General features: G+C 35.3%; 1 protein-coding gene across 2 annotated transcripts in view; it reads right to left on the bottom strand.

Moving 5' to 3' along the window:
- The window catches only part of Gdap2 (ganglioside induced differentiation associated protein 2), a 407,655-nt gene that overhangs the window by 160,033 nt on the left and 226,885 nt on the right, over positions 1-20,737 (bottom strand). For both annotated transcript variants that reach the window (XM_069832879.1, XM_069832880.1), the window contains 2 exons: positions 16,004-16,192; positions 11,484-11,626 (listed from right to left, as the gene is read on the bottom strand). In XM_069832879.1, the coding sequence (XP_069688980.1) occupies positions 11,484-11,626; positions 16,004-16,188 (328 nt within the window). In that variant the 5' untranslated portion in view covers positions 16,189-16,192. The remainder of the gene's footprint in view (positions 1-11,483; positions 11,627-16,003; positions 16,193-20,737) is intronic.

The following is a 20,737-nucleotide window of genomic DNA, read 5'->3' as shown; positions in this document are numbered from 1 at the left end:
TTAAGTATTTATTGAGCCTTAGGAAGTGCAAAACGTAATCAGCAGCGAATCACAAGACGCACACGATTAAATATAGCCGACCTGTAAAGTGAATGGCTGCCGGAAATAAGAGCGACGGGACTATAAACACAAAGACTTGTAACAAGTGACAATCAAATTAGGAGTGAATTTAACTAATCTAACCAGTGTTCTGTTTCTTGAAAAAAATATACTTGTCATATTTGATTATACCTATTTGACAAAGCCAATAAGTAGGCCTATGGTCAAACATACAGTCATTTTAAATCTATACATTTGGAGCAGTGAAGAAGAAATAATGGTCAAACAAATAATGTTGAAATAATTTACAAGGCGATACTATAATATGAAATCCTAAAATAAAATAATGTACAGGAAAATACACACGTATTTAATGAGATTCAGGTTAACCACAACAAAATTGAAACAATATTAACTGTAGGGGTGAATTTAGGCGAAAACTGGTCGAATTACCAACAAACAAAGAAATTTTTCCATTTTTTTTTAAGTTTTTTCCTCTTTTGTTGTTTTTTTTTTTTTTTTTTTGTGAAAATGCACCAAAATAATCTCCTTTTCTTCTCTGATTTTATGAAGCAATGTATAATGTGAACTGCCATCTTAACAAAACTGTCAAACTTGTCAGCAATTGACAGTCACTTGACAAATTTGTCAAAACATTTTAAGTAACAATATTTACTCAACTTATCACTTGTCTCTCATTTCTTGTAAACTTGTCACTAATTTAGTCAAAGTAGTCATTTTAAGTAACTGGCTTCAGGTAATCAGCCCAAGCGGGAATTGAACCCACGGCCGAGCGCAACTTTGAACAGCAGACAATCATTTCTGTTATTATAATGCTTAGTTCTTACGTCTCATCTTTGTGGCTACAATATTTTGTCTAGGCGCATGTAATATTTAACTTACCATAACTAACAGCGACTGAGTCTTAACATTACAATTAGGCAACGTTATTTAAGCGCGAATGGTTCGTGTTGTTCTGGGACTAAAAAGCCGCCACCTCCATGAAGTAAGTCGCATGGAACTGGAATGGAATTTACGGGAGGGGGGCACTATGGCCCGCACTGCGACCTTTTACGATCTATTGCGCTAACCCTCAAGCTAGGCGCATTCCCAAATCCACAGTGACTGACACCACCACCACCACCACCACCACCTTATTACCACTACCAGTACTGTCAAAAACACTAGGCCTACTGTTAATTAACCATCCTCTCTATTATCAATCATTGCCATTCATCATTACTGTCACTTTCATCACAACCACCATTAGGGTTGCCAACTCTCCCTATTTCCCGGGATCTCCCGTATTTGGCCCCATTTTTAACAGTCTCCCGGTTCCCGTATTTGACTGCTCTCAGAACGATTTTCTCCCTTATTCCTATGTCACGCAAAGAGATTTGTTTCAAGCCTTTAATTTCACCGCTCTATTATATTAATTTGTAATAAAATGTAAAGAATGCAGAAGGAATGGTTTCTGAAGATATCTATTATTCTTGATTGTTGTTCTAGGGATGCATTAAAATGTGCAGTGTCTATAGAAGGTAATGCTAACCAGAAATGGAAGTTAGTGTTTACCACTTTAAAATCAAATAATGCCAATGTTCCAAATTTGACCAAATTAGTAGGTTTTGTTCTAAGCATACCCGGTAGTAATGCGCACACAGAGAGGGTATTTTCTCTCATGAACAATAAATGGACAGAAATTCGAAATAGAAGCAGTACAAATCTCATAAAATGAGAAATACAAATTGCAGTCAATTTCAAATATTCCTGCAGAGAATTTTTACAATTTATAAAATATCCAAATCAGTAACAAAATACAATAAGGTTTGACTCTGTTAGAATAAGAGTTTTCTTTAATAAATCTAGCGTCATTACTTGCTGATTTCTTGTATAACATTTTGTCACTTACTTAACCTCCCGTATTTTCTTGAAAAATAGTTGACAACCCTAACCACTATCATCATCAATTCATCACTATCGATATAACCATCCTCCTCTACTATCAATCGCAATATTCCCCACCCTCTTCCACCACCCTTTTCCTCCACCACCACCACCACCACCACCACCACCACCACCACCACCACCACCACCACCACCACCACCATCACCACCACACCTCTGTCATTTTTTAACGTCGCACATATTGATACATAAGCCACATGCGTTTGTACCTACATTTTTGCCAATTATGTTAAACATTCTGTTCTGAGGCTGCGGCACTTCGCCCTGTATAGTAGGATAACATGAGTATGGAAGTAGGCAGGATGGACGAAATCAGGGACAAGTGACAGTGAAATGAGCCCAGGATCCAACTCTGAAAGTTACCCAACATTTGCTTTTAATGAGACGAGGGAAAATCCCGGAAAAATCTCAACCAGCAACTTGTCCCAACCAGAATTCGATACTATGATGGAAACTGTGATGTCTGTTAGAGAATAACAGACACAATTTGTAGGTCACTGTAAATCAAACTAAAATGTATTAGTAAAAGATGGCACTACTGGAACTGCTGAGTGGATATTACCATAGTGGCTGGAAAGGAAGTGTAATTTTGTAGCTAGCGGAACATTTTCAGGAAATGAATAAACATTACGCAGATGGGGGGAAAAAAAGCAATGGTTCGTAACACAGGGCATCTGCGGGGAGAAAGTAGGCCTAGTGGAGTCATCCAAGCTTCACATGACTGACAACATCACACTCAGGAACACTTCGAGGACTGTTATACTTTCACTCAGTTGATATTCTGAGAACACATCTTGAGTAAATAGCAGCTGAGTACTAAGTTGTACGTGAAGGTACTTATGCAATATAAGATAAGCTACACTTCTGTGTAACAGATTCGACGAGTTCAGATAATTTTACGTAGCTACATTATTCCGGAACCCACACTTTCTGAAGTCGAAATTGCGATAGAAAATCTGAAAAAGTACAAGTCTCCAGGTATTGATCAAATTCCAGCAGAATTAATACAAGATGGTGGAAGGGCAGTATCTAGCGAAATTTATAAACTTGTACTTGCAATTTCGGAAAAGGAAATTGTACCAGAACAATGGAAGGAGTCCATAATCGTACCTATATTTAAGAAGGGGGACAAGACTAACTGTAGTAACTTTCGAGGAATATCACTTTTGTTGACGTCGTACAAAATTTTGTCGAATATCCTTTTGAGAAGATTAACTCCATATGTAGATGAAATTATTGGGGACCATCAGTGTGGTTTTAGACGTAATAGATCGACTATTGATAAGATTTTTTGTATTCGACAGATATTGGAGAAAAAATGGGAGTATAAGGGTACAATACATCAGTTATTCATAGATTTCAAAAAAGCGTATGACTCGGTTAAGAGAGAAGTTTTATATAATATTCTTATTGAATTTGGTATTCCCAAGAAACTAGTTCGATTAATTAAAATGTGTCTTAGTGAAATTTACAGCAGAGTCCGTATAGGCCATTTTCTATCTGATGCTTTTCCAATTCACTGCGGGCTAAAGCAGGGAGATGCACTATCACCTTTACTGTTTAACTTCGCTCTAGAATATGCCATTAGGAAAGTTCAGGATAACACAGAGAGTTTGGAATTGAACGGGTTACATCAGCTTCTTGTCTATGCGGACGACGTGAATATGTTAGGAGAAAATCCACAAACGATTAGGGAAAACGCGGAAATTCTTGTTGAAACAAGTAGAGCGATAGGGTTGGAAGTAAATCCCGAAAAGACTAAGTATATGATTATGTCTCGTGACCAGAATATTGTACGAAATGGAACTATAAAAATTGGAGATTTATCCTTGGAAGAGGTGGAAAAATTCAAATATCTTGGAGCAACAGTAACAAATCTAAATGACACTCGGGAGGAAATTAAACGCAGAATAAATATGGGAAATGCCTGTTATTATTCGGTTGAGAAGCTTTTGTCATCTAGTCTTCTGTCAAAAAAAATCATCCATTTTTAACAGGTGTGTTGCGAATGATGCGCAGGTGTGCCGCGAGAAAATGAAAATAATGAAGATTGTCGTAACAAAATTGGAAAAATAAATATGAAAATAACAGTAAAAAAAGCTAACTTTCAGCGAAAGTGACACAAGTCAACATTCAGTTAACACAATGTAGGTATGCGATAGACAGAGAAGAGAATGACTGACGCGCAGCCAGGGTTGCCAGATCAGTAAAGTTAGAATATCGTACAAACCTCGAATTGAATTTTAACTACGACCCATCAAATCTATTGCACTAACCCTCAAGCTAGACGCATTCCCAAAACCACACCGGCTGACTACAATAAGGTTCGTTGCATATCCAGGTTCCTAGCAAACAATCCCACTCGTCCCTAGGCCAGCCCCCTACACACGTCGCAGCCGATGTTCGGGTAATGCTATGGAATCATGAAATGGAGGAATCTTGACGGAATAATGTAGATGCCGAGAAACTCGAGAAAAACTCCAACTGCGATCTCTTCCGCCACAAGTATCACTAAGAAACAACTTTCAGATATTTTATTAAAATTATTCTCCTCTTCTTAGGAACCACTGGTTTAGATTATATGAGTGTGCCGCGGGATTTTTAATTACAACTTTAGTGTGCCACATGTTGAAAACGGATGAAAAACGCTGCCCTAAATCATTGGTCGGCAAATATTATGTTATATAAAATGCAAGCTGCAATACACAGCAAAGGAGACGGTAGGAGGAGGATACCCAGGCCGCTTAACGTTGAATGAATAAGTGATGGCTAAGGGGAGGGAGATCATGCTTCACCCCTCCGTCCTGCGTGTGTATTAAGGGGTTCACTCGCGAGTCACAAAATGCCGACCACTGCCCTAAATAAAAATACAAACAAATATACTTAAAAACCAATGTGGTAATAATAATTCAATGCTCAAAGAAATTGTTGCACATTAATTAAATATGTATGGAATATATATTTTTGGCCCAAAAATTGTTGCATATTACTTTACTGCAAAATGAAGAAATATGCAATATTTTTAGCACAAAAATAAATTAGTAAAAAGGTAAAGGTAAAGGTATCCCCGTAACATGCCATGAAGGCACTTGGGGGGCATGGAGGTAGAGCCCCATGCTTTCCATGACCTCGGCACTAGAATGAGGTGGTGTGGTCGGCACCACGCTCTGACCGCCTTTTACCCATCTGAACCCCTCTGAGTGAACCTCGGGGCCGTTCTGAAAGTTTGGCAACGAGAAAAAATCCTGTTACCACCTGGGATCGAACCCCGGACCTTCCAGTCCGTAGCCAGCTGCTCTACAAACTGAGCTACCCGGCCGCCAAAATAAATTAGTATATTTCTTAATAAGTATATTTCTTAATAAGTTTATAATAAAATAAAATGCATAAATTTCTTTGAGCATTGTAATAATGACGATGATGATGATGATAACAATAATAATAATAATAATAATAATAATAATAATAATAATAATAATAATAATAATAATAATAATTACAAACTGAGCTACCCGGCCGCCAAAATAAATTAGTATATTTCTTAATAAGTATATTTCTTAATAAGTTTATAATAAAATAAAATGCATAAATTTCTTTGAGCATTGTAATAATGATGATGATGATGATGATGATAACAATAATAATAATAATAATAATAATAATAATAATAATAATAATAATAATAATAATAATAACAATAATAATAATTACAAACTGAGCTACCCGGCCGCCAAAATAAATTAGTATATTTCTTAATAAGTATATTTCTTAATAAGTTTATAATAAAATAAAATGCATAAATTTCTTTGAGCATTGTAATAATGATGATGATGATGATGATAATAATAATAATAATAATAATAATAATAATAATAATAATAATAATAATAATAATTACAAACTGAGCTACCCGGCCGCCAAAATAAATTAGTATATTTCTTAATAAGTATATTTCTTAATAAGTTTATAATAAAATAAAATGCATAAATTTCTTTGAGCATTGTAATAATGATGATGATGATGATGATAATAATAATAATAATAATAATAATAATAATAATAATAATAATAATAATAATAATTTCATTCTACAGTCCTATGACTTCGATCTCACAAAATAATCATGGTATGATCAAATCCTAACTTAATTTGAATCTGCACCCGTAATTGTGCTACAAGCTGTTCTCTGAATCCAATTAAACCATTTAACACAGCGTGCATATATGCTTGGGTAGTTTCCCCCACCCAGAATTCAAAATTCGGATGCGAAAAGTCGAGGGAGGATTGTGCAATGACTGCAAAATATCGGTAAACTAATCATAAATAACAACAAACAATTTATGTAGTAATAAAATTTATGTTTAATACTAAATAAGTACAAATACATAATTATTATGTACAATGTAAGTAATAATAGGCAGTCTAGCGGCTTTTCTTTGTACCACTGTGTGTCAGTTCTAACGTCGATAGCCTTACCTTGACCAGGACCTGCCTTGACTAACCACGGGTCGTGGTGTTAAAATTCGCATTTAAAATATCCATATCGAAACTAAAGGCTGATACACAATAAACCGGGAACGGAAACGAGAACGAATGTATTTAAATGTGACCATTCGCAATAGTTAATTGTGAATGCTCACATTTAAATACAATTATTTTAACGATATTTCCGTTCCTGTTCTTTTGTCGTTTTCGTTCCCGATTTATTGTGAACCAGCCTTTACTTATTAATTACGCAAAGGCAATAAATGTACGTACATGTAATCTATCATCAGAGAACAAATCCATATCATCTTCTGAGTTGTCAGATAAGCCTAATCATCGGCGTTTTTGACTGTAGAAGGATATTAACAATGATCTTGGGTTTTCCGTGCGTATTTTTGCTATGTTTGTAATCTTCACGAAAAGGGATGTACAGTTTTTAACGCAGAATAGGTAAATTACGCGATGCAATTACATTTTCAAAAACGTGTTCTAAAAATCATGTCGGGAGGAGGGGGGGGGGTAAATACGGTGTATCACAGGTATAATACATATAGATCGAATCGAAAGTATCAGTATACTCCTGTTAGGTTTATCTTCTGATATACAGTATATTTTGTCACTTAAGTTAACCCTTTACCAGGTGGTGTGAAGTACAGTCTGATCCGTTTGGGTATGGATCATATTAATTTATTATTATAAAGCTATTATAATAGTAGGAAAAATTTCTTGCTGTTTATATTATGATTAAAAGGTGGGAATTTTCCACTGCCTGCTGGATCGCATCCTATGGCTGCGTAAACTGCCTGCTCAATCAAAGTTATTTTGCCGCTAGGTGGCAGGCAGTGCCCACTGTTATTAACATTATCAGTATATGCAATGTCATTACCTGCCACCTAGTGACTGTTCGCGCATAACCATTGATTGGACAGGCAGTATAAGCAGCCATAGGATGTGATCCAGCAGGCAGTGGAATTTTTATATATGACAATCAACAATGCATAATCTGAAAGGACAAATGAAAATCGTAGATGATTAAAATGGCTACTACAAATCAACAACGGGCACAATGTGTTCTTTGGTATGCTAAATTTAAGAGTGTGAAAAGAGTTCAAAGGGAATTTCGACGTGAGTTGGGTGCGTAATGTACCTAAAAACTATTCCATAATGTTGTGGTATCAAACATTTGTAGAAACAGGTTCTGTGTTAAAAAAATAATAAAAAATAAAATAAAACATGCAGGAGGTCGCAGGCGAAATACAGTACGAGAAGCAGCTATCTCTTGGCTTGGTCCCCAAACTCCCCAGATCTAACACCTCCCGACTTCTTCGTATGGAGTTTTGTTAAAGATATTGTCTATTCACAGAAATCCAGGAACATTGATGATCTGAGAGTAAAAATTACTCAAGCTGTTCAACAAATCACTCCTCTTATGTTACAACGGACATGGGCTGAATTGCATCACCGTTGTGAGTTGTGCAGGGTGCGCAATAGGGTTCATGTTGAGCTCTGAGGAATCTCGCATCTTTCAGTGTTGTATGCACAAAGTTTCAACAAATAAAGTTGAGTAGTAAATGTTTTACGGTGCTTTTATTTGATCCATACCCAAATGGATCACCCTGTATATTTCTCGCCAAATTAATTATATTACTGTGTCCGCGGGAAAATGTCTTATACCTCTAGTAGCGTCTGATAGCTAGCAGCAACCGATAGAACTTGGTGAAAAATAGATCGGTACAGATCATAAAATATCGATACTGTGAATTGAAAAGCCAGCTGATAGTGATTATTTATTAGTGTGTGTTATGCCTTATTTTTACAGCATTCTTCAGGTATTTATATTACAAAAGCATTATATTGTGTTGTGTTACGCTTAGGTGAATTATATACAATTTCAGCCCTTCATATAGTTACTCTGGCAAGTAAAACTACACTTTGTTATAGTCAAGTTATGAGGTTAGAGTTAATATTAATTTATTTCTGAACCATGTAATTCCTTCACAAAATTCTAACAAATGTTAAATTTTTAGGTTTATTAATTTTGAATTCCTTGCTCATTAGTATTCTTACATGGGCGGTGGGAAGAATACTTCCCATCAAAAATTTGGGTACAATGTGTCAAAATAAAATTTCTTAAATATATCACCGACTTTCACAATTTTCGTGATATACTAAAAGTTTAATTTTTTTATATGACTACAAACCGTGTTCTGTTTTTATTTCTTTTTCTACATACTGCTACACTTTTTAAAAATGTAATTTCGTTTTCTTGGAGCGTGGTTTTGTCCCTTCATGTTTCGCTTCCATCTACCGGTAATACTTTAGTAAAGATATTATCTAAAAACATTTTAAAACAGTACCGTATATCTTTTCGTATATTTATACTTTGTAAGAGCCTTTTATATAATTCAGTTTCAATTCTTATATCTGTCTGCATTATCAACAAAGACAGAGTATGTAATTTGCTTTTTTTCCTGTTAATATTTCCTATCTTACAGTCTATGTGACACAGAAAAAAAAATAGATGCAATTCCAAAATGTTGCAACGTTATAACGTTATAAGAAAAGGTTGAGGTTCTGAAACATAATCCCTAAAGAAAAAAAATGTAACACACGTGAAACACAAAAAAACGAAAGCGATACGTACCTCTAATTATAATACAGTTGAACAACATACAACATATTAATTTCAAAATTATCTTAAACATATTCCCGGGCAACACAGCATCGCATAATTAAAAAAAATCTATTGAAAAACGTGTCATCACTAAGAAAATATACAGGGTGTTTAAAAAATACGGGGCATAATTTCAGGTATGTATTTCCCACATGTAGACAATCAAAATAGTTCATTACAACATGTGTCCGGAAATGCTTCATTTCCGAGTTATGCCTCACAACATTGAAATTCACCGGAACGTTTTTCTTTCCGCAGGTCGTTGTCATTACAGAAGATGTTCAAAATGTCCACCTCCTGCTTGAATACAGACCTCACATCGATGTCTCATTGACCTGCGAACACGATCCCAAACTCTAGGAGTATTGCGTATGTCCTCAGAACATGCCACAATTCGATTCCGAAGGGATTCCAAATCAGGCACCGGAGACGAATAAACCAATGATTTTAAATGGCCCCACAAGTAGAAATCGAGAGGGTTCAGATCAGGTGAGCGTGGAGGCCAAGTAATTGGGCCACCTCTACCTATCCATCGATCAGGAAACCTTCGATCCAAGTACCGGCGAGCCGTACGACTGAAGTGTGCAGGAGCGCCATCATGCAAGAAGTGAATGTGTTGACGATTGACCAGTGGAGTGTCTTCTAAAACATGAGGTATGGTGTTTTCCAGGAAGTTTGTGTACGCCTGCCCCGTAAGTCTGTTTGATTTGAATACATGTCGCACAGTCTAACGCCTACACAACACTGAATGTAACCTTCGCCTCGGAATGAGCTGTCAGAGTGCCCTCTTAATGTCTCCTTTGACGGCAACGACCTGCGGAAAGAAAAACGTTCGGGTGAATTTCAATGTTGTGAAGGCCATAAGTCGGAAATAAAGCATTTCCGGACACATGTTGTAATGAACTATTTTGATTGTCTACATGTGGGAAATACATACCCTGAAATTATGCCCCGTATTTTTTTAAACACCCTGTATATAACGAAATTTAGTTTGTTTCATTTCGAGTTCTATGTAAATATATTTCGTGAGCAGGAAGAGGAAGAATATACAGGGTTTAAGCTCGAAAATAAATAATTGTCGCAAAAATGAACTAATGAAAAATTATATTTGTGCAAATTGCCAAAAGTTTGTGCAATATTATAAATAATTGTGTAGAAAGATAAAATTAATAAATTAATTAAGTATACCTGCTAAGAAACAGAGGCTGGGAAGTACATGAGGAGATTCATTGTGTGTCTGAAGATTCTCATAGAAGAGTCGATATAATTGCCATCAATAGAAGAACCCAGAAAGCGATAGTCTTTGCCCTACGATTTGCTTTGAACGAGACACGAATCAAGCACTGCAGATAAATGATGACAAGCGAGCTAAATATCTACCTTGTCCTCCATACCTCAGTGAAAAATATGGCATTTCGCTATACAACTGGGATGTTACAGGCTTACTATTTGGAGCGAGGGGTTGTTTACCAAAATTTGCATGAAATACCTTTAAATCCTTTAAAATTCCCTTTTATGAGGTTCAGAAGATTGTAATGGAAATTCTGAGGGCCTCTCTTCAAATTCTACACTATCATCTATATGTTAACACGTAAATTTTTGTTTTAATGTACAAATCGAATCATTATTTTGCTCGTTTCATTTCCCTTTATCTTTATATGTTTGTTAATTCCGGATCCCAGTGGTCAACCTCACTTGAGGACGGATGATTTGAAATAAATCTTAGTAGAATCAATTACTGCTGAATTTACAGCACATTAAAATACGTTATTTTATGGACACTCCAAACAATGTAATTCTTTACGAGTAGGACCTTCAAGATTTATTGTTAGGAGAGTGCTAACTCTTTTACTGAAAGGCGGTTTCTAATTCCAGTTTTTGCAAGATTCATGCAACTAAATCCTCGCTCACAATTTACAGTATGCGATAGAATTACATAAATCAATTAGAAGAAACTGTTCACTTAGCTTACATGAATTGCACCAACTCTTCGAAATGAATTCCTGAACATCTATTGCTCAATACCTTTTCGATCATTTCCCATACCATTAGCATTTCATTTAAATTCAGATTAGTTCAAACACATCTCTTATTTCATTTTATACTTTACCATCTTCGTATCTGAAGTCCAATATGGTTGTCGTATTTTTGCACATTTACATTCAAAGTTTGTTGCATTTTTAGGAGTCGAGTAGCAAAATGCGACAAATGCGACTGTGGCTTAAACGTTGAGGAAGAATATTATTAAACTAGTAGCTACATCAGAACATACATATTTTCCACTGCTACTAGCTATGAACACACAAGATTCACTTACCCTTTACTTCTTGTCGAATCTCTTCTCTGAGAGCTTGTCCAGCTCTGGCACATATCCTATCACTTATAGGATTTCTTTCTGACATAGATTCATTAGTAGAGTTGACAATAGCGTCCACTGATAAAACAGATATATCTCCCATCCTACAGACAAGAACAGAGATACGAAACGCTCGTGTTAACATGACAAATTCTGTGTATTTATTTTGACATCAGATAACAATAATATTACACGAATCTGGATGATAACACTGTTATTTCACATATAAAAAAAACTAACAAACAACAAGGAATCCATTTAAAGGCCGTAAGAAAGCTACATTTATCCATTAAAATATAATTTTAACCAGCTTCAGTCACTTTACCTAGTAGTAATTCTAGAAGTTCATTTATTTCTACCTATTTCCTTCCATATAAAGATCTAGAATAAAATGTTTTATTTTCGCTGGCAGAGTTAAGGCCATAAGGCCTTCTCTTCCATTCAACCAGCCTGAATCAATATAATAGCGACATACATATTTAAATTATGAATATTTAAAATACATTAAAGATTCTGTAGCAATATTCTTCAATTAAGTTTTAATGACTAGTACATGTTTATTTAATTTGAGATAAAACCTATACGAAAAAATAATAACTTTATTTATGAGCTACTGTAATTCAGTTCAGTCTAGGATATGCAATATGTAAAGAATTATAATAAAGCTGACATAGCTAGTTGGTTAAATGATGAAAATTAGTTTAGTACAGTAGAAGTTTACTAGAACTATGTTATAGGGAACAAAATATAAATCTAAAATATATTTATATAATGAGAATAATATTAATGTAATGAGATTTTGCCATTAGAGGTTTTGTATTATTTAGAGAAATTAATGGTAGATCTAATAATAAGAATGTAGTGTACACTCTAGCTCCATCTCACTTGCCGAATACCTCCAGACGCGCAGCATCTGCTGTTGAATTAGCCGTGAAGAAAAAAGTCAATAAGTATGCTCATCTTTTAGACAATTATATTTTTGTCCCCTTTGCTGTGGAGACCTTCGGTCCTTGGAGTCATGACGCTAAAGTTTTGGTATCTCAAATCGGCCAAATTTTGATCTCCATTACCGGTGATCGTCGTTGCACTACTTATTTGCGTCAACGTTTAAGTATTGCAATTCAATGCAGAAATGCAATGAGCGTTTTGGGTACTCTTCCCGAGTCCAGCCCTTTGGATGAACTCTTTCTCTTGTAAAATTTATTTAGTATAGATAGATATTTTTAGAAGTATTTAATTTTTTCATTACAAGATAATATTTTATACAAAAAAATTATATTATATTATATTATATTATATTATATTATATTATATTATATTATATTATATTATATATTATACACATCATGTATATATGTCTTTGAAAATATTGTTTTATATTGTTAAATTACTTTTTGTATAATACATTAAACTGGAAATATCATATTAAAGAATGTACAGATGTTAGTTTCATTATAAGTAACAAATATTAATCAGTAATTAATCTGTTAAGCAAGAATTTATGTAATTTTGACCTAAATGAAGTTATTGTCCAACAACCCCTTACATTATTTATTTATTTATTTTAATTTAGACCGGCCAGAGGCCGTTTACCAAAGTTACCTTTTGTTTTCTGTTTTCGTTTTCACTTGTTTCCCTTGATTTACTTACACTAATACAAACACAACACTAATGCCCGAGGCGAGACTCGAACCCACAACCCTTCGGACCAAGCGATAGAGACATGCCGTGCCCCTACCGCTTGAGCCATCCGGGCCGGCTTATTAAGAAGCGAGTTCCAATTTCTAGCAACTGAAACTGTATAGGATGAAGAATATAAAGATGTCTTATGGTAATGTATAATGATCTAAAGGTCGATGAGAGGAAATAACCAGATGAGGATAACACTTAATCAGTATGCAAAGAAGAAATTTAACAATTTGCATTTTTCATACAATCCAATTTAACAGAAGTGTCAATAAAGTATACATTACTTACTGCTCTTCAAACATTCAGAAATGTCTGTTTTCTATCATTCAGGATCCTTGTGGTCTGATGTTAAAAAAATATTACTTGAACCTACTGTAAAAGTTTGCGTTTTCTCGCGAAATGTAAGAAACGAATATTAAGTGCAAGGAGAAAGGCTAGAAAGTTAATGTAGACGAGGAGGAGGAGGAGGAGGAGATAGATGTGCAGAACAGATCAAGTCACTACCTCCACCACATCTGTTTTCTGAGATCGACAAAATGAAGTCAAGCTATCCACATAAAATTGCTTCTCACAGCTCCTGTTTTCTGATATCAACAGATCAAGTCAACTTGTCCACAAAATTGTTTTTCACAACCTCTGTTCCCTGAGATTGACAGACATCATCGTATTCATCATCATACACAATCTCGCTCTCGCGCTTGTGGAATACCTTATCCAGTGACAACAGAGACTCTCGGAATTTAGTAGCGTTCAATTAAGCATTTTCTTATTGCATAGAGTAGGTATACTTTTCACTTAATTAATATTTTTTTCTCTCTCTTCTTAACTTTTACAATAAACTGTCTAGCTATTATTAATCAGTTAATCTTTTAGTACTTTGATTTTTATTGTATTTGTAAATTTAATATTAATTGTAATTATAATTGTAATTGTATTCTTAATATTGTAGTTGTAATCCCTTGGTAGAGGGGAAGAGAAGGCCTAATGGCCTTATCTCTACCAGCTTAAATAAAATAAACAACGAGACGGAATAATAGACACTAATAATCAACAGTGGAAATATTGAAATGATGAAACAATTAGTGTCTATTATTCCTTCTTGTTGTTGTTACTGTCCCATATAATTAGTTTAGTTACAATCACGGAATTCTTCTTTTCATTCTATATAGTTCACGTTACAACAGCTTACGACATCGTGAGTTCCGTCTTTATAATTCGCACCGACCTGACGGTCATCGATCAGGCACACAGGCTAGCTGTTTGTAACGATCCCCACATTAGGTTTTCACCTGACGACGAAGAGAGAACCACTCTTCGAAACGTTGTGCTACAATTTTGAAAATTAGTAACGCAAAAAGTCCAAACACTCAACCACTGAACAATTCACCGTTGCTCTCCCACCCTTCATTCAGATCAATAATACTGTAGATAAAATCAACCTGTCCACATAGTATTCCTCCTCACATTTTCTGTTTTCTAAAATTGGCAGGTCTAGTTAATAAATTCACATAAAATTTATTTCTCACAAATTCTATTTTATGAGATCGACAAATTAATTTAACCACTCCATATAAAATTGCTTCTCACAAATTATGTTTTCTGAGATTGAAAGGTCAAGTTAACCTATCCACATAAAATTTATTTCTCATAACTTTCGTATCCAGGAACAACAGATTAATTCAACCAGTTCACTTAAAATTGCTTTCACAGCTTCTGTTTCCTGAGATCGACAGATTAAATCAACCTGTCCACATCAAGTTGCTTCTCATAAATTCTATTTTCTGAGACTGACAGGTCAAATCAACCTGTCCAAATGAAACTGTTTCTCACAAATTCTGTTTTCTGAGATTGACAGGTCAAATCAACCTGTCCAAATGAAACTGTTTCTCACAAATTCTGTTTTCTGAGATTGACAGGCCAAATCAACCTGTCCATATAAAATTGTTTCTCTCAACTTACGTCTTCTGAGATGAATAGATTAAGTCAACCTGTTCACATAAAATTTCTTCTCACAAATTCTGTTTTCTGAGAATGACAAGTCAAGTCATCCTGTTCATATAAATTTGCTCCTGACAATTTCTGTTTTCTTAAATTGACAAGTCAGGTCAATTTGTCAAAATCAAACTGTTTCTCACAAATTTTGTTTCTTGACATTGATAGGCCAAGTCAATCTGTCCATATAAAACTGATTCTCAATCTATCCACATAAAATTGTTTCTTACAGATCCCCTTTTCTGAGATTGAGGAATAAATCAACTTTTTCACATAAAATTTCATTTTTTTTTTTTTTACTGACAGATCAAGTCGACCTATCCACATACAGTAAATGTTCTCACTTTTTCTGAGATTGACAGATCAATCAACCTATCGGCATAAAATCGATAAAATTGCTTCTCATACCTTTGTCCTGGACTGACAGATCAAATTAGCCTGTTCATATATGAGTAATATTGTTATCACAATTTTTTTTTCTGAATGACAGATCAAATAAGTCTGTTTACGTAAAATTGTTTCTCTCAACTCCTGGTTTCTGAGATTGGCAGATATGTTAACCTGCCCACATAATATGCTTCTTACTATTTTTTTATGAGATCGAAAGATTTCATCACAATTCCTCTTGTCTGAAGATGACAAAAAAATACATGTTATATAAAAATAATACGCATGCATAGCCATGTGAAAACGAAAACTTAAGACTTTAAATTCGCAAACTGATAACTGATAGAGATATAGGCTGTCATTCAAATTCAAGTCACTTTTTCCTAGTATGACCTACATTTTTGACTACTTACCATAAACATATTTTGTCATTTATTGCCGGGTTGTAGGGGAAAGGGCTACTTGTGTGTTTCTGCTCCTCTCCGATAGCACTGTAGTCAGTGAGGTGGTGCACAGGGGGGATGTGGCTCCATCGCTTTAGAGATTCCACTTCCACCACCTCAGCCACCATGCCGAGAGGATCCATAACCAGCCTCATTCAACTGGACAAAAATAAAAAGAGCATATGTTTACACATTTTTAATTATACAGTCTTGTGACGTGCATTCGAAAGCGTTTCAGTGTAGTGCCTTTTGCCTATTTGTATTAATGAGAACTGATTTGATCAATAATTTGGTGCTGCATACCTTACGGCGACTATAATACATTGGAGAAGTGTTTTGATTTGTCTTTTGCACTGTTGCTAACATTAGAAATCATTTCACTAGGAGAGTTACCTAACTTTGTCCATCGGTAAAATCTATCGTAAAGATGACACATCCAGTACTTCCTAGTTGTAATTTTCACGCTTTTGGCAAAAAAAAAAAAAAAAATTATTTATCTTTTCTGTTTTGACATACAAATACTTCTAGTGTAGGTGAGGAAGTACGTACAGAGTTTCGGATGTCCAAAAGTGTAGAATTTGAAACGCTTACTACGCTACATAAGCAATGGGATCCTACAATCAGAGGTCATGAAATAAGCTAACAAAGCTGCAAGAATTGCTGGAGCAATGAACGACGTAAGCTGCAAACATAAATATCTAAGAAAAGAGACTAAAGTAAGGATTTAGAAGTTAGTAGTACGGTCTGTATTCATATATGCATCTGAAACAAGAAAAGGCTACACTTAGAGAAAAATAACAAAAACAATATATATATGAAAATATAAGAAACTCAACCAATAAGTGACTGAATGACAAGGAGACAATAATGGAACAACCATGGATCAAGAATGGGTAAGGACATATTATCAAAAGTTTTGCAAGATAATACTGCAGCTGGCAAGAGATCCTCGGGAAGACCCCGGAAAAGATGGAACAACTCACTTCCAACAGGTTGGAAGCCTAAGATTAAGAGAAAAAGAAGACGGAGGCTACACGGGAACTGTAAGAGCTACGTTAATAATTTATTTACAGTTGAACAGAGGACAGATATCGCTTCTTAATATGTAAACCGGTTGACCCAAATGTATGAGAAGCGAGGGGGCGCGGCGAAAATGGCCGTCTTTAGCGACCTCGGCGAAGCGACGCGATAGCAGTCAGGGCCGATTACGTCGGTGTGACTTGAGATACGGAAACGTGCAGTACCTCGTTCTGTAACTTAAATATAATGCTATCAATAGATACAAAATATTTGTCTGTGAGTTATAAATTACAACAGTTACGAAACCCAGTTTGTGCGTGAACATAAGTTTTGGAGTAGATATTATGACATACCATTTTTCTAATTAAAATAACCCATTTTCTACAAAAAGTAAAATACATACACGTCTCCCTATGTGGTTCGACGTTTTTGGATATTTTCACAGTGTCATGGTTGTAGAGACATCCAAAGTTTCGGAGCTACATGTCGGTTCCATCATCAGGGAAAGTTGGAAAAGCGGGAAATGTATTTTATCTGCTGAATCCGTCCTGAAGAATAACTCTTGGTAAAGGGTTCAGATGACGGAGACAACATGTAGCCCGAAATTTTGACGTTTCTACATTTAGAATACGGTGCAAATATCCAAAAACATCGCTTCAGATCATACTTAATGTTCCCCAGTGTTTGTCATTTTAATACTTTCTGCAATTACACATGAAGATGCGTTTTAATTGGTAAGGAAAATTGAACGCACTAAGGCGAAATGCGTAATTACTGCATCGATAATAGTTAAGCCATCAGACTATGAGTTTCTGTTATTTCTTGTGCAATGAACAACTGCTTAAGATAGTCTATGTAAACGAACGATTTCCTTATAAAAAAGAGCCTCTTTATGACATAACGTAAGAGTAAAAACAGAGATATTACTCAGAACTCCAAGCAATAATAATGTTTTGCAATAACAAGCATGGAAATAAACATGTCAAAACTGATTACTACTAGTAAGAAGTATTACAAATTAAGATAGTGGTTATTCCAGTAATCAGTAATCTAAATGGAAAAAGTGAATCATAATCCAAACATATTGTAGATACCTTTCTTGGTATTTACAAGTCATGGAGAGAGTTATCTCAAATTACGGAATTCCTAATCTAAAAAATATTGATAGCTATATGACCGATGTTACTCTTATATTATTTAACAAACAGGGTGTTAAGTAATGTGTTAGAAACCTTTGGAGTATGGACAGAGAGCTTAAAAACAAACAAAAAAAGTCAATGTAAATATAATACGGTACAGTCTATCTCGCTTTTTTTTAATTACAGGTACTTTATTTCTCGTGGTTTAGTTCTTACATTAGTGAGTCTTGTTTCTTAAATCAGCAGACTTTATAAAAAATACTCAGCTTTGCCACCTGACTATTGAAAGCAAATGGCGGTGGAACCTTAAAGATTTATTTGATATTGACATTTGTTAGTATTTATTTGCGTTTTGAAGAATGTCAGCAGATACAACATACACCTGGAATATAGGAGAGAGTAAGACAGTCCATGATGCGGCGCTTAGAAGCTTTAGTAGTAGCTGTGCTTGTAAATACGCCTTGAATTTTGTGGATTCGAAGAAAGTTTGTGCTATTTGTGGGCTAAAGAAAATGGAATGTCAAATAGAAAGAAAACGAACACTTCCGACATATCCTTCTGTTTGAATTCAATATAGAAGCAAAGGCAACGGAGGCGGCTCGAAATATTTGTGCCGTGTACGGGGACAATGCCATCGAGGAAAGCACTGCAAGAAAACAGTAAAGTTATGTATGGAGGTTTGTGTAACAAACCTCCGTAGAAAATTTAGTGTCCATCCATAGAAGATGATATTATGCGAACTGCTAGCCAGGAATGTACAGTAGTTCACACCAGTGGCGGCTCGTGAACTTGTGGATTGGGAGAGCTGCAGTAGATTTTGGTACATACAAATTTCACTTCTTGATACCATTACTAATAAGTATAGGACAAAAATAATTGCACTACATATCGAAAAACCAAAACTTCCTAACTCAGTTGGGAGATGTCTGTGGCATCATTTGCTAAAAAAAAAAAAAACTAATACCATCGATTTCAGTCTGCATTTCTGATCGGCAGACACTCAACTTGCAATCTACCAGTTCATTCTGAATTGTCTTAGAATTACCTTTAAACAGTGGCATGTTCCAAATGATTTTTGAGAGGCTCGTTTAGATTACTTACGGACTGTAGCAACCCACGAAATACACCAGAGTCCTTCGAATCGTTTTTTTTCATCATGTCCCCTAAGGGGAAGTTCATATTGGCCACAAAATTTGATACAATCAATATTTTTTAAAATAATTTCACAATTTTTTCTCACTTCTTGATTATGTTTGAGAATGTTTGTTCTGTTCGTTTCACTTAATTGCGCAGCAATATTAGTTCTGCCTAACATAGCCAATGAAACAACATTTTTCAGGTGAGATTGCGAAGATTGGTGCTGTTTAATTTTTAGGGGCAAATGTCCGAAATCTGTCACACCACTCCTAGCCTATGCAGTATCACCACCGAAGAGGAGGCAACCACAAATGCTCAGCGTAAATTTCATTGTTATACTTCCTTACATATATGCACTATTTCGGCTGGATAAAGCTTGAGTAAGATTTAAGTCGGGTAACGAACGACCCTTTAATTTCACTTTATTGCATCAATTTTCTCTGCAAGGGAAAGTTGAGAAAAATAAAATTAATATTCTGTAATTCACATACACTCATGCTTGCACATTTGCACTGGTTAAGTTATAGTACTAAGACGTCACACCAAAGCAACACTCAGATATACTGATGGTCAACAATGTTCTAAAAGTTGAAAAGAATAAGGCAAAAGAGAATATTAATTTCGTTATATTAACTCGATAAGATTCTACAACAATATTTATGTGAAGAGAAAGTAAAAATTTTGTCATTAAGTTTCAAGGGAATAGAGAATCCATTTGACGTAGCATTACAATAGCGGTGTGGGAGGGGAGGAAAGATCTTCCCTTGTTGTCTGGCTCTGCAAGCCACTGCAGCGAAATATGGGTTTTAAACAGCGGCAGTTTCCCTCTGCTTCCCTTCACCTCTCTACCCCCTGACCAAGCAAGACACTCTCTACGATCTGTCCCACCCTGCAGATCCCAGGACGACTTTGAATGCAGTGTCAATTCCAGTACAGTCGACGCGCAAAAAGATAATGCATAAGATAATAGTACATATTCCCGGCCAGATGAAATATAAAGCAATTTACCAATAAAAGTTGTAACAATTCTTCTACAAATTAAAATAAATTTTATTTCTATTTTCCTGTCAAAGTAGGAAGTGCTGCAGCTCAGCAGCTCTTATGGACGGGCCGCCTCTGGTTCACACTGTTTGTTATTCAGGTAGCTCAAGAGAGACAGACGTCCTTGACGAAAGACACGGCAATGTATTTCTATTTAACTATACAATATTCGAATGAGGTCCTGTGAAAAAGTATACAAACAATATTCTGAGTGGAGTCACACACACAAACATATACATACACTTACACATCCATGCACACAACCATAGCACAGTTAGTTGGCCACTTCAGACTGACTTCTATGCTTCGATCCCGAAGTGTTGCCATGTGTAGAGAGAGTTATCTCTTGGCGTACGGATTTTTCACA

Source organism: Periplaneta americana, chromosome 8, assembly GCF_040183065.1.
Source record: "Periplaneta americana isolate PAMFEO1 chromosome 8, P.americana_PAMFEO1_priV1, whole genome shotgun sequence".
NCBI classification, from domain to species: Eukaryota; Metazoa; Arthropoda; class Insecta; order Blattodea; family Blattidae; genus Periplaneta; species Periplaneta americana.
Note: the sequence above shows the minus strand (reverse complement) of the source record. Positions and strands in the feature narration are given on the sequence as shown.